Source organism: Parasteatoda tepidariorum, chromosome X1 (genome assembly GCF_043381705.1).
Source record: "Parasteatoda tepidariorum isolate YZ-2023 chromosome X1, CAS_Ptep_4.0, whole genome shotgun sequence".
Lineage (NCBI taxonomy): Eukaryota > Metazoa > Arthropoda > Arachnida > Araneae > Theridiidae > Parasteatoda > Parasteatoda tepidariorum.
In genome coordinates this window covers 19,762,496-19,777,983 of record NC_092214.1, presented here as the reverse complement: position 1 = coordinate 19,777,983, position 15,488 = coordinate 19,762,496, and the positions used below count along the sequence as shown (strand labels likewise).

General features: G+C 26.5%; 1 protein-coding gene across 1 annotated transcript in view; it reads right to left on the bottom strand.

Annotated features, from left to right (window-relative positions):
* The window catches only part of LOC107453668 (transcription factor E2F6), a 41,687-nt gene extending 30,833 nt beyond the window's left edge, over positions 1–10,854 (bottom strand). The window contains exon 1 of the mRNA XM_071187666.1: positions 10,197–10,854. Coding sequence (XP_071043767.1) covers positions 10,197–10,400 — 204 coding nt within the window. The 5' untranslated portion in view covers positions 10,401–10,854. The remainder of the gene's footprint in view (positions 1–10,196) is intronic.
* Positions 10,855–15,488: the final 4,634 nt, after the last annotated feature.

Below are 15,488 nucleotides of genomic sequence, written 5' to 3'. Positions count from 1 at the left end.
TCTTTGTTATTCAGCAAAAAAGTTGTTCAATTTGAAATAAAAAGCTCATCAGTAAATGCAAATCAATGTGTAGCACCACAATGCATGTAACAACAATAAACAAACAGACAGAAAGAAGACTACTGCTAATGCTGAGTAAGATTGCTCTCAGAATGTAGGGGTTATTTCAACTAGATTTTTCCTTTTTCTGATATTTCAGAATTGATATAAATTACATTGTTTATTTTCAATATTAATATTTACTGTTAGTTGATTATTTTTTAATCAAAATGGATTAAATCTTTGAAAGGCTGTTTAAATCGATTCATACTCGTTTTATTTTAAGATAGCTAATTTTTTTAAGATAGTTAATTCTTTTTCAAATAATGATGATTACATTTCAAATCTCGTTATGTTAAAAGCAAATTTCCAAATAATGTTTTTCGTCTACTATAATTTTGTATCATGCAGATCTTGGTGATAAATGTAATATAATGCAGCAACATTCATACATTGAGAAGCATTTCCTTTAATTTGAGCTGTCCATGTTATGTAGGCCAGCATTACCAGGAGCAACTACAAAAAATTTATTGCCTAAAGCTGGTTACTGCTCTTTCACACACCACTTTTGTTACAAAAATTTGAAGGTCTCTTGGTGAAAACGTGTAAAATAAAGTAAAGAAAATTGCTCTGTTGAATATTTTAAAAAATCAACCTCATTCAAACTTTTGAAATTGTTAGTTTTTTTTTACTTAGAAGTTTTTTTCTATCAATAAGTTAATATTTTACATTTCTGTACTTAATAACCTCAAAATAGTAACAAAATTTAATTAATATAAATAATCCTTTGGTAGTATATATATAAGTATAGTATATATCAGGGTTGGCAGGTTTTTGACATGTGACAGTTTTTGACAGTTTAAACCATGGTTTAAACCATCACGTCAAAAACCTCACTGTCAAAAATGTCGAAAATGTCAAAAACCTATATTCATATGTGAAATTTAATTAATACATAAAATTTATATATTTTTTATAAAGGATAGTGTTTCTAAATATGTTCTAGAAAAAATAAATTTAAAATTTTGAAGAAACACTTATATTTTGAATAGTAACCAAAATCTTGTACTTTTGAAAGCTCACATCTTTTGTAATATTATGTATTCATTTTCATGTGTTATTGAAAATCTGCAGTGATATTATTAAGAAATTTATTTATAACCAAATTTAGTGTATAGTATAGATTATACTAAAAATTAGACATTTTTAAAGATAAACATTAGCAGTTTTGTACATTAGACATCTTTTAAAGAAAAATCTTTTTAATATTCTTTTAAATCTTCTTAATAATCTTTTTAACATAAGACAATACAAATTTAAGTGCTTTCTGTTAAATACACAGAGTAGTTAGTGTCGATTTACAGTATATTCAGCCTATTCATTTACTATGCTGAAAATTTAGTTTATCCAAATACTTGTGAATTTCATTTTGCTGAATACTATATACATAGTTTTGTTGAATATCTAAATATTCAGCTGTTGAATAATTACTTCTTGCTTTCAAGATATGCATTATTTGTATTCTTAATACAAGTGGGGGAAAAAATTAAGAGGTAAAAATTGTTTTAAAATGATAAGTGTAATAATTATAAATAAATATAATAAACAATATGAATTATATTTATCATTATTCACAAATATAACTACTTTTAAATTCAAATTAACATACTGGATAATAAAGATATTCGGTATAACATTAAAAAATTTTTTTTATACACTTGTATCAAGTTTGTATTTATACAACATAACTTGTAAGTTCCTTATAAATATTAGTTATATGTTCCTTATATGTCAAAAATGCATAGTAATAAACTTTTAATTTTCTTAAGTATCAAAAAAAAAAAAAAAAAATTTTTTTTTTAAATATAAATATTTAAACAATTTTTGTGCAAAATTTTTCTGCACATGCATTTGAATATAAATTTCTGAGATTTTAAATCTGTTATTTTACCTTAATTTTAATTAAAAAATATTTTAAAACCTGCTGATTACCTATAGTATAATTAAATTTCAATATAATGCATGGCAACTGTTGGTAGTTTTGAAGTTTATATATTTTCTTGGCAAACTTCAGTTTTTGACGTTTTTGACGGTTTAAACCAGTATTATACCCTTGTCATGTCAAAAACCACTTTTTGATGTCAAAAACCCAACCCTGGTATATATATATAAGTATTTCCTTCAGTAGCATAGCTAGAGGGGTCAAGAGGGGACATTGTGGGAGGGTTCTTAGCTCAGCTATAAATATGTATTTCAATAACAAAACAATTCAGTGAAACAAATTTTATTGTTTTAAAATATTGAATCTAACCGAAAGGAAAATACACTTTATGCAACAATGTTGATGAATAACTTTTCATGCTCTAAAGTTTTTGTGTTGCCAACATAGTAATTTTAAAAAATAATTAACTACAAGTTCAAAATACAATACCTATGCGTAGTAACACCTGTTCCTGGGTATAGCCTTAGAGGGGACGAAATTTATGAAAAATAACTGAAAATAAATTCTAGAATAAACTGTTTTTCTTCTTCAAATATCACCAGTTTCATTGGCAAATTAAAGGAACCCAACCATAACAGTTTTCAAATTTATCAATTAATTGAGCAGGATGCCTATCACTAACATTGTAGGGTGAAACCTCTCGGGAGCAACTATTCTCTGTTCGACAGTAAAATGGTCATTAATGGAGGTTGTCGTTCTTAGGTGTTACCTCCATTGACTTCAAAATGTTATTGAACGTACATCATTTTTCCCAAACAATTTTAATTTCAGTCCATGTCATTTTCTTAGTGCAAAAATACCACTTGTGTTGGCATCATGAAAACCGGATCAATGAATAAAACTTAGTGTCAATAAAAATGACACCTAATTATGAGTAAAAACAAATTTACCAATTATGAATGATAGAACTATTTCAAATAAATAAACAAATATGTTTTTTAATTAAGTTTGCATTTAATTTTATATAAAAAAAAATTAGCTTTAAAAAGTAAGAAAAAGTTTGTGTGAATTACTTAGTTTTTTTTTAAAGTTTTTTTCTAATTTTACTTTCAACTCTAAATCTCTATCAGAGATCGTCAAGAAGAGCTCTCTAAATGAGAGCCACTCACAATATTTGGAATACATTTGAATCTACTTATTTGTTTTGTTAACATTCTTCATTTTAATAATTTTCTCTGTTTCCTTATTTGATCTTTTCCATATTCGGTGCAGAGGTTTGCCCATAGCAGAGGTTAGAGGTTAGCTATTTCCACATGGTTTTTGAAATTTCAACATTATTATGGTATGCATCTTTTGCATTTGAGTTATCTCTTTCGGATGCGCTCAATTTGCAATGTCTTCATTGTAAATTTACGTACGATTGCTGATTTTTTATTTTAGTTGTTTTTCCGCTGATTATAAAATTTTTTTTCTTTTTAGCCATTCCCATGTGTTTTTTTTCCCTTTTATCTTCAAAAAAAAATTTAATGTGATACGCCAATTTCGAATTTGAGTTATCACTTTTTGAAAGGGTTGGTTCACATTTCGTAATGATTCAATTGTACATTCATGCTATTTTCTCTTCCTTTTTTCTGTAGTTATCCTTTTTTCAGCCATTTCCTTATAGCTTTGCAAATGTTTATATTTTTAATATGATGTTATTACAACATGCAAATTTCACATTAATCACACAGCTCATAACAATTTCACCATATCATATTTATATTTCAAATTTAAATATTATTTATAAGATGTCATTATGACACACAAATTTCAAATGTTGAGATATCGTTTTTGGAAGCGCATGAAAAGAAAAAATTTTAAGACTTCATTTAAGAAATTGCGACTTCTCAGGACTTTCATGACCCTTTTTAAAATTCGAGATTTTTATAACTTTCATGACCAAAAGACCGTAAAAAAAACTCTGTATTGCTTATTACAAATATTGAAATGCCTGAATGTCAAATATGATGGTGAAAAAGTGCGGCCGTGCAAAGCACAGAAAGACATTCTCCCATGTGTTTTTTTTCCTCTCTTTTTTTTAGTGAGTAATACTAAAAAATTTTCCTCGAAGTTTAAAAATATTGACTGTGGGATAAAACAGGTAATTTTGACAGCATTTTGTTTATAATGAGTGATATTAAAAAAATTTTCCACCATGTTGAAACATTTGCACATTCATGTATGATACACATCTGCTGGAAAGTTTTTTTAAAAAAATTATTTATAACAAACTTGCAATATATTGAATGAAAAATAACCTTAGAATAAATGCTTACCATTCAATAACAGGGTTTCCACTCTTTTAACAAAGCAAAAACTAAGGACTTTTTTTAAAAATTAAGGACTTTAAAAATAGTATGATTGTTTATCATCGAATATACATATGCAATCAGTGATAATGTCAATTATTTACCTTTCTTTAAGAAGACAGTAAACCGGGGCGAGTCTACCCATTTTAGTTTATTTAATTTTCACTATTTTAAATTGCAAATAAAAAAAAATTTACCGACAGAGGACTTAGTTCAGACTCTAAGGAAGATGGCGCTGTAGTAGTTTGATCCGTTATAATTTATTTGGTGTCTTTTTAACCGACCTGTTCAAACGTCTTTTGAGAGATTTGTATTGAAAATCAGCAAACTTTTAGTTGGTGCTCCGTAAGTATATTATTATTATTACTATTTTCACTTTGGTTAAGTGATAAACTTATCTAAGACTAAGATTACATTAATTTTATATGAAAAAAAAAAAAAAAAATGTAAGTTTTGCTGTTGTAAACAAAAAGCCAGAATTCGCGGGGCGAGTCTACCCATTCGTATTTAGTTTTAATAAAGCATAATAATATAATTTAGAACTTTGTTTATATTAAAATTAAGTCATTTTAAATGAATTTGAGTATATTATTTTAATTCTGCCTTTCGCATTTATCATTAATAAGAAAATTTATAGGTTAAATATAAATGTAAATATAAAATATGTTTATTTTACCTATTTTTTCAATTTTTATATTACAAAATTAACTTTTTTTTATTTAATGCAAGTTAAATAAATTATTATTTATAAATTATTATATATTACATCCCAAAAGAATGGGAAAAGGATTTTTCATGATTCCCAATGTTTGAATTTCGATTTTGTTAATAATCTTTAATTATTATTATTTATTAATTATTTCATTGTAAAATTATATTAATTTTGATTTATTTTTATCAACAATAATCAGAAAAAAATTTTATTTTATAATGTTAATGATTATAAAAACAAAATTGTGATCAAAATGTGATAATCGATCAAATACTCAATTTGTGTTATTTTATGAATAAAAAATGGAATATATAATAAAGTTATGAATTTTACTTCATAAATATCCAATATAGTAACTAAAAATAACAATTTAATAGTAAAATTTGATTATTTATTACAATGTTAACATTCATTTTAGTAGAATGGGTAGACTCGCCACATACGAGAGATTTGTCAGCAGTTCTATAAAAATATACAGTAACAGCGTAACTATTAATATTTTATAAAATCGATTTCGCAGCTTTAAAGGGGGATTAAAAGCGATTCCGAAACATCTATTAAAAGCCTTTTTTCTTTAATATTTACAAAAGTTTGACCACTTGAAAGTTGACAAACTGAAAAAATGGGTAGACTCGCCTCTGTTTACGGGATATTTAAAAATTTCTAAAAACAATTTTTTTTATATTCAATAAAAAATTACAAAAAATACATTTTAATACAATGCAAGTACCGATATGATCGTATTAATTAACAGGGTTCGCCAAAGTAGGAACAGGCAACTTTTGCCTACCCGGGTAGGGTCTTATGTAAAAATATTTTCTAATTGTTAAGAGTTAACGACATGTATGAAACTAATCCATATTCCATTTTTAATGATTTCATCAAAATTAAATTGTAAAATTAAAGTGCAGAAATTAAGATTCACATTTTTTTTCGTAAAAGAAAAAAGAAATTTGGAAAAAACATTGAAAAAATTATTAGAACAAGTTTTAATATTTTACTGTATCACAATTTCAGTTGTGAGAAATTTTGCTTAATATTCAGTTACGCCAAAAAAATTCTTTCTTTTCTATTAATAGAAAGTTACATGGGTATATATTAAAAGATTTAATACTAAAAAGTTCAATAAGAGTTACGCATGAAAGTAGTTTTCTGAACTATGTCATGTATAATTAAGTCCTATTTCAAATAAATACAGGCCCTGCTAATATCTAAGCTTCTTAAATCACTCCATTAGACTTTTACATTTATTGCAATCAATATTTTATAAAAAAAATTTATTGAATAAAAATACAATTATGCTTGAGAAGAATTATAATCTTTAAACCAATATGCTTTTTATATTAGTTTTAGGTGGAATGTATAAATAAAAGGGTCAAAATGATTTTTCAAAGTTATCAACACATTCCTAAGGTTAGAAAATTGGTAAGGTTTCTTAATTAACAAATACTGATAAATTATTTATTTCTTAATTATTTATAGATATTTATTTGTAATATTTCTTTATCATTCTCTATCATTCTAAATATTATTCTCTATTATTATTATGATTTGATATTTTATTTTTGCTCTAAATTAACAGTTTAAAACAGAAAGTGGTATTCTTTTATTATAAAGTAATCCAGTAATATCATCTTATCAGGTAATGTTTGCAAAAACAATATTGAAAACAGTATATAACTTAACCATTTTAAAATTATTACTAAACAGCAAATGTTTTATATTTACTTTTATTATGAGCTTTAGATAAAAAAAAAAATTCCAGCCAAAACTGTTATTCAGAAATTAAGAATTAACATTTATTACTAAATAATCTAGCAAGAAACATGGACTAATTTTAAAGCAATCAAAAATTGGAAGAATTTTTAAAAAAAAGTATATTAAGTTGCAATGTTAATTGAACAAAATGATTTTAAAAAAAATGTAAATTCAAATTTTAATCTAATTGACATTAATAAAAAAAAGTTTGGGATCTTTTAATTGAGTAGATTTAAATTTTTATGTAACAATCTGCTTAGTTTTCATTACGGATTCTAGTTCAAACATTTTTTCTGATACTTCTTATCTTAGGGCTTTATGTTGTTCTTATAAGCACACGCACTACCAGTAAAACCAAATTTCTTAAATTCTGTTGATTTTAAAGGTTAATGTGGGGCTTCTACTTAGAACTAACTGCCACCCTCCTCACAAAAATGGCATGACTACATGTGCAGTATCCCCTTTGTCCACACACTATTATTTTATTTTGGAATGCTTCACTCTCCTCATAAAGTATCATTCTAGGTAAAAAGAATAATATATTAATGAAAGGACATGTTTTCTTGCCAGTAGCTCCCTCACACACATTCCTTCTAGTCTCTCTGAAATGCTCTACTCTTGATGCATGGTCAAATTCTAGGTGATAAAAGAACAACTTTTTGTTTTAAATTATTTTTGTAAGACCGAAAAATTGTAGTAGATGTCTTCTCAATGTGCTTAATAATTACTATTAACTAAATAATGAAAGCTGACACAGAAGCGTAACTTCTTAGAAAAGAATATTTAATTCCGATGAGAGACGTTTTTACAACTATACAGAAGCCACCAAATATGATCATTAAAAAAAAAAAAGAATGAAATAAATTGAGTAAGTCACAACTGCCAAGAAAGGTAAAACAGTAATGATTGTCATATTATTGATGCAGATTGTTTGTCTGTGCTACAAAATGGAATTCCATATGGAAGTTTTTCATTTATGTATAAATTTGAGTGGGTAACTAATAGCTAGAGCCCGGATTTTGATAACCTAAAAAATCTCAATTAATGCCCTAAAAATGTACAAAAAATGCCCTTACAAAGTGCAAAAAATGCCCTTAAAAATGCGAAAATTGCGCTAAAAATGCCTTAAGAAATGACTTAAATAAAGTAAAAATATTGAACTAAAACAATGTTTTACTTCTTAAAATTATTATGAGTCATTTCAAAAAATATAAAGCAATGCAATACTCGAACTATTCATGAAGGAAAAAAAGCAATAAAAATTAGTGGCAAAATTTAATAATCTAGATAGTAAAAATATCTTGAATAAATATAAATGCAGAAAGGAATATCATGCGATTCAAACTCATTTCATTTATCTCTTCATCACTTGATTTAAAAACATTTGAAATTAACAATTCTGTTATCTCGGATTTGTTAAATATAAGGAATATGGGGGCCATGTAATAAATAAAAATAAATTCTACTGAAAATTCATGAATTTCTATTAAACTTCCAAATACCAATTCATAAAGTTATTTTGCTTGCATTGTTAAAGTGCTATTTTTTATAACATTAACAAGTATCCATTTTTCAGTTGACATTAAAAAAATGATTTTAAAAAATATGTACTACAATGATAAAAAGAGTAAATTCAATTGTTCCTTAACCAAAAACTTATAAAGATTTACTCTAAATTAGAAATATTTTTTTTAAATCAAATATCCATATCGATATGCTGCTTATTAATAAAATGGTCAATAATTTGAAACTGATCCATACAATTCATCTGTAGTTAATCTAAATTTAATTTTGTAACCACAAACACTTTTTTTATTGAGTTATTTTTGTCACTTAAACAACTGCATAAAATACAAGGAAATTGAAGTTTTAATAACATAACTTAACTCAAACTCAGCCATCAACATACCATCAGATCAAAACAACAGATACTCATTGCAGATAATAATTTTTATCAAATTTCTATATGCTAAGAACAAGTTTAAAAGCACCAAATTATAAAACTTGGTAAATAGAGTGTGCAAAAGAAAACAGAAAAAAAGATAACACCCTGAATAAATTTTGATTCGGTTGTCGTATCATGACATATTAAAACCTAATGGTTTAAAAGGGTTATCCGAAATATGCTAATTATTTAGTGCAGAGGATATTTTAGGTCACGAAATCAGACCTGAAAATGTACTTTCTCTGAATTAACTTGAGTCATATCATGCATGATTTTAGTGGTCTTTCAAAATTCCCCAATGATAATTTATTTCAATTAGAATGGTGTAGATAGGCAATTGAACAATTTAAGGAAAGAAAAATTGTAAATACTACTTAGCTCTTTAATAAAATAAAAGAGAAAAATAAAGATTTATGAATAAAAGAAAAAAATTTGATACTCAAATTATGTTTCCGGAACGGCGTTCTGGCAAGTAAAAAAGTACCAGAACAGCATTAAATTTAAGGAAAGAAAAATCGTAAATAATACTTAGCTCTTTAATAAAATTAAAAGAGAAATATAAAGATTTATAAATAAAAGAAAAAATTGTGATACTCAAATTATGGTTCCGGAACAGCGTTCTGGCAATTAAAAAAGTACCAGAATGGCATTCCGGTCCCACTACACTTCTGATTCAGAAACATTTTGATTAGATAATACTGTATCAGATGTTAAGAACTACAAATCTTGTACATACACCAGTTATAAGAAAACAAAATTTGTCATATTTAAAATTAGATCCACTAGTGATCCTTTGTTATTTAAGATAAAAATTCTTTACATTTCAAGAACTTGATTAATTTACAATATAAAAAATGCCTATGTAAAAAATTTACAGCATAGAGAAATTAAAGTATTGCACAGCAATTTTAAATTGTAAATAAATAGTACCATTTTCAAAGTGTAAAGTATTTAATAAATGCAGCTCACTATATTTAAAAGGACAATATAAATTTTGTATTTCAGATATAAGGAACTTTAGAAATAGAAAAATAATTAAAATCTGAAATACACGTGGGTAAAACTGTGGTTGACGAAGATAAGATTTTAAATAATGCTTATTCTGTTAAGATCGTTCATTACGGTGCAATCGAACCCATGCATTAAAAGTTGACATGTTATATTATTAAAATTGTTATGAGTACTTTAAATATAATGTTTATGAAAGCGTTAATTTATAAAAATATTCATTGACACGTTTTTTTTATAAATATGCTTATATGTATTCTGAATGTTTATTTATACACGCCGTATAAATAAACATGCTGTGAAACCTACAACGACAAGAATATGTTTATTTCAGTCGATTATTTTGTTTTATAACATACAAATTATTAATTATTGAACTTATTCATCTAATTTTTATGACTCTTTAGAACTAAGCAAGTTAAATACAACTGTTTAAAATACCTGATAAAAAGAAGGAGGTGCCTTTTTAGCTAAATAATAATGATCAGGAGTTTGGCCATATTCATCCATAACAATCTGAGGATGAGTTGGTACATCTTTGGTGTAATCATAGGAACTGCATGCAGCATTTTCCTTCAGTTTTGGTGTTTTATGAATTGAAGCATGATACGAAAAAGATTTATTATGAGAATTAGTAGTAGACATGATTAAATAAATATTGGAACCTGCAAAGCTTGACTCATATTATTAAATACTAATGTTTTGGCTAAGCCACATATTCCTACTTCACATTTTCATAACTCTCATTTTAAAATATAGCATCGATATTCCGATGTAAAACGATTTTAAACTACAACTGTATATTTCTTATGCGGATCCGTTCGTTCGGAATGAACGGCGGGATCAACAAGATCGCCGCGTCCGCTGCTATAATTTAGGAAGTGGATACAAAGGGAGTCAACAGCAACACATAACATTTATTAAAAAAAAAAAAACTTTCCCTCCTCGCCGCGAGGAAACGAATGAAACAGCAAAATTTGGCGGCTAAAACGAAGCTATCACCAGCCGCTTTTCTTTCATTCCCTTCCTCTCGGCGAATGGTTGGGTTAGTTTTTCTCGCCCTATTTTCATCCCCCCTGCCTCATCGCACTAGAGTGGAATGTATAGTATAGTAGCTCCATGGGTAGTAAAAAGAAAGTGGACATTTCACCGCCAAATGCCGGTTTCCGAAACAGAATCTCTCGCCAAAAACTAAAATACAACTTCTCCGATTTTCTATTCTTTCCTTTCTCCTACATACGTCACACAAATCTAAAAGTATGAGCCTGTAATGAGAATGAATGGAATAACTCTTTCGTGGGAAAATGTCTTTTCTTCACTATTATCTACGCAATTCTGTTAAGATTTTCACTTAGTTCAGAGGTTCATTTTCATAAAAAAGATAAGAAATAATTAGAACATTTCCACAGTAAATGATTCGCATGATGGTCCTCCGAACTGTTTTTAAAAAATGGGGGAATAAGACTGAAAATGTGGGAATTTAAAAAACTTAATTTACCCGGATGTTTCCAATTCGAATTAAAAGATTAATATTAGAAATATAACAGCTGAAATATGAATAAGTAGCTTATAAACAGTTTAATATACGTAACTTTAATGATTTTCAATGCATTTTTTTCTAAATATTTTACTAAAATGAGCAAGCACTACATTATTCAAAGACAATTTCAAATTCAATTCGATATTTTTTAATTAAATAAATTTCTTCAAAAAATCATAGTATATATTACTTTTATGAAAATACATTTAAAAAAAATATTGGTTCAGAAAAGTAATATTAAAAAAGAAGTTAGATATTCTTTAAAGTTTAAAATTTTTATAAATTGCTATCGTAAAATAATAAATAAATAACATGGCGGATAGCATAATTTTTTTTTTTTTTTCAAAACATCGATCAAACATGTATCATTTTAAACCACCACAGCTGCAATAAGTTTATCTACTTATTCTCTTAAATCTGTATGGTGATACTGGTGCTTCTTTTGAAAGGGTTCTGCTGAAGATAGTTTCGAAAATCGAAAGTATTAAAATTCTCGTGGAAACCAACTTGGAGAATAAAGCGCTCACATTCCAATGAGATACGACAGGTCAGAGTGGCCATTGAACTAAAATTGCAGTCATGTTAGGCCCCAGATACTGACGTGAGCCCTCCTTGAAAGTAGGACCGGATTGCCCATTAGGCCAGACAAGGCCATAGCCTGGGGCCCCCAATGATTAGGGGCCCCCTTAATATGGATTTTTTTTTTAAATAAATTAAGAAAAGCAATGATTTTTCAAATTTTTTTCAAAATGATAGGATTATTTTTTAGTTTCAATTTAATAAAATAAAATTTAATTTATTATTATTAATTTTAATTTTAGATATGCTTTCTTAAATGAAAAGATATATAAATACTTTTATATTTGAATAAATAAATATACGAGAAAAAAAATTTAATATAAGGGCCCCAAAAATTTGAATGGCTTAGGGCCCCGCGTAAGCTTAATCCGCCCCTGCTTGAAAGTAAGACCCTTTAATACAGAATTCATTTAAAATTAAAAGCGTTTTGAAATACTATAATTTAGAACATATTTTTTATGATTCATTTTATTCTTCGCATTATGAAAAAAATATTTTTATAAAACTTTATTAATGAATTTGGTTGAGGACCTAAAGTCTGGTTATAAATTACTCTAGAGAAAAATATCTCTGTCTAGTGCAAATGTAAACAACTTGGGGCCCCTCCGATAAATTTATAAGTTTTGAGCAGTCCCTCAGTAAAAAGAAAAATATTTCTAAGTAAAATGTCTCTTAAACTTATTATTTATGAATTATGAAACAAAATTACACACTTTCTTCCCTGTTATACATTTTGTAGGTAACACTGTTTTGGAATTACAAAAGTAATTCTATAATTCGTTACAGCGAATGAAATTTTCCAAAATAGAACTTTTACTGATTTACTAAGTCAATTAAAAAAAGAAAAAAATGGAAACTCGTTAAAAGCAAATTTTAAGTCGATTGTTTCTTTGAAAAGACAGTAGAATTAAATTTTTTTTTTTACTGGATTTCCGTTCTTGCACAAATTAAAAAAGGAAATGATTTTATATACATGAATATTTTATCTACTCAAATATTTCAATTTGTTTTTTAAATTACAAACGTGGTTCAGGTTGATTTTTTATTGAAAATAATTTAAATTATAAAGCTGCAACATGTATATATTTTGTACCTATTATACAAGCTATTCACTAAAAGTAAATTTTTTGCCTTAGCCAGTTCTTGCAGCTGCCTTCTGCTGGATACGCTTGGCCATTCATCTGTATATACCATAATTAGTGATCATCGAAATATAGGATTCTGTGATGAACGTGACCGTGTTGCTAAGTTAATTTTTTCGGTCACGGGCGACCATTTATAGAAACCGTTAGCGGGACTTAAGAAAATGACACAATATAATACCCAATACGAATTCCATTTTTTTAATTACACTTTTATATTTTATCGTTTATTTATTTATTTACACTAGATTGCCTTGTATGTGCCACTGATGTGATTTTGCCTTATTTAAATTTTAAACGAGCTTTTCTAATAACAGCATTTTAACAATATGGGCTTGCGAACTAGCTTCCATAAATGCTAGTCAACTTAAAAAAGAAAAAAAAGTTATTTATTTTTTAAATCACGGGTAACCAATCAAATATTTTTCATTTTTTAAAAAATGTGTGAACCATTCTGTTCATCATTCGCTTTTTACACTGAGTTGTATTCCAGTGATGAACGAACTGATCTAATAAAAAAATTAAAAATTCGACATATAAATGAGCTTATGCAGAAGGCTTTTTTTTTCGTGAGTTTTTCCTGGTTTATATATTTATTTACGCAACTCCCCCTCCCAAAAAAAATTTTTATTCCATAGGGTGGCATTATCCCTGAAAATTTTTTTGAAAACCATACCTTTATTTATATTTAAGGATTTTAGGAACAATTATAACGTTTCCTGTGAAAGATACAATATTTCATGTAATTCTAAAAAATGATATACAGTGCTCACTAGTTCGTTTAAAATTTTAGGCAGTTTTTGTTATAAATATAAATACAATTATTTTTTAATTATAGGGTATTAATTAAAAATTATACTTTATTTCAGGCATAAATGATAAGATATTCAATCAATTAAAAAAATTTCAAATATATTAATTAATTTCCTGCATGACGTACGGGTCTAAACTGTGAAGTAGGAAGTCTGTATTGGGAGAAAAATATGAAGCTTTTGTGCATTCAGTAATGCCCATTTTTAGAATATGTTCCGAAAAATGATGCTTTTTAAGATTGCAACCAAATCTCCACTTAAGTGACCCCTTTAGAAAAAGTTATTTAATTATATCTTCTTTTTTTGTCGATTCAATGCTGCATATTCCACTCTTCAATATCTTTTTAGGAAATTTAAATGTGTAAATCAGTTGATAAATATTATCAATTGAACTATTTTCGTTAACTCGTACATATATCGACATCCATAAAAAAAATTTCAATTTAAAAAGACTGAGTCAACCAACTATCTATTTTTGATCGTTAACTCAGGAGTGTATTCGTGGAAGTAGGGAGAAAAATGAAATAAGCAAAATAAAAGTGGTGATTCTCCTTGAGGATTCTATGGAATGTTCAAGGGCATGACTCTAGGGAAAATATTAACCCCCAAACCCTGAAATCGGACCACTTTATCCGCTTCAGACAAACGCCCTAACCAAGGCAAATATATTCATTGTACGGTTTCATTAAAAAACGTTTACTCACTTTCCCTAAATACTAACTACAAGGTACTCGCTTATGAGTAATAATATTTTTTTTTAATATTCTAACACTTATAATATTGTCACCTAGGAAGCGAAGAAGTTGGAATCTTAGTTTATAGTTGAGAAGACTGTATAATTTTAATATGAAATATCTACGTGATATTTTTCAAATCAGTATCATTAAAATATGCATTAATATCTAGTAAATTTTGGGTGAATCATAAAATAAACTGTTTTCATAATTAATCGTTGAATATTTTTAGCAACAAAATAAAAATTATTACAAAACAAATTCAATTATTCCTGCTAGTATACAAAATAATGTTATAAGTTTCTAAATTTTTCATAATAATATTACAAGTTTTATAAAGTAGCATTGAACAAAGGTAGATTTTCTCATTATTTTTGATTTTGTTTATTAATTTTTCATTTTATTATTTTTTTATTTTATTAATTTTTTATTTTATAAATTTTTTATTTCGTAAATTTTTACTTTATTCATTTATTTTTATTTCATTTATTTTTTCTTATTTTTTCCATTATTTATTTATTTTCTTTATTATATTTATTACTTATTTTATTTATTTATTTTAATTTTCTTCATAAAGTTAACGGAACTTCTTCCCTTTTTTTATTCCATTTTTTTAAAACTTTTTCTTACCAATCGCAATTACCTCCTCACTTATTTTCACAAAGCATACCAGATCAAAGAAATGTGAATGATCAAAATTTTATTTAAAATATATAGCCGAAATCTGTTTTGATGCGTAACTACTATAAATCTAAAGTGTCTGCCAGCACCCTTATTTATTAGACTTTACATTTCTAATAATCTGTTATAGATATAGTAATTCGAGGTTTTGAATGAAAATTGCACCTTAATTGCCGAAATAAAGTTTTTCTTTTGATCTTTATTAGACAAATACCAAAAAAGCACAGTATATATATATATATATA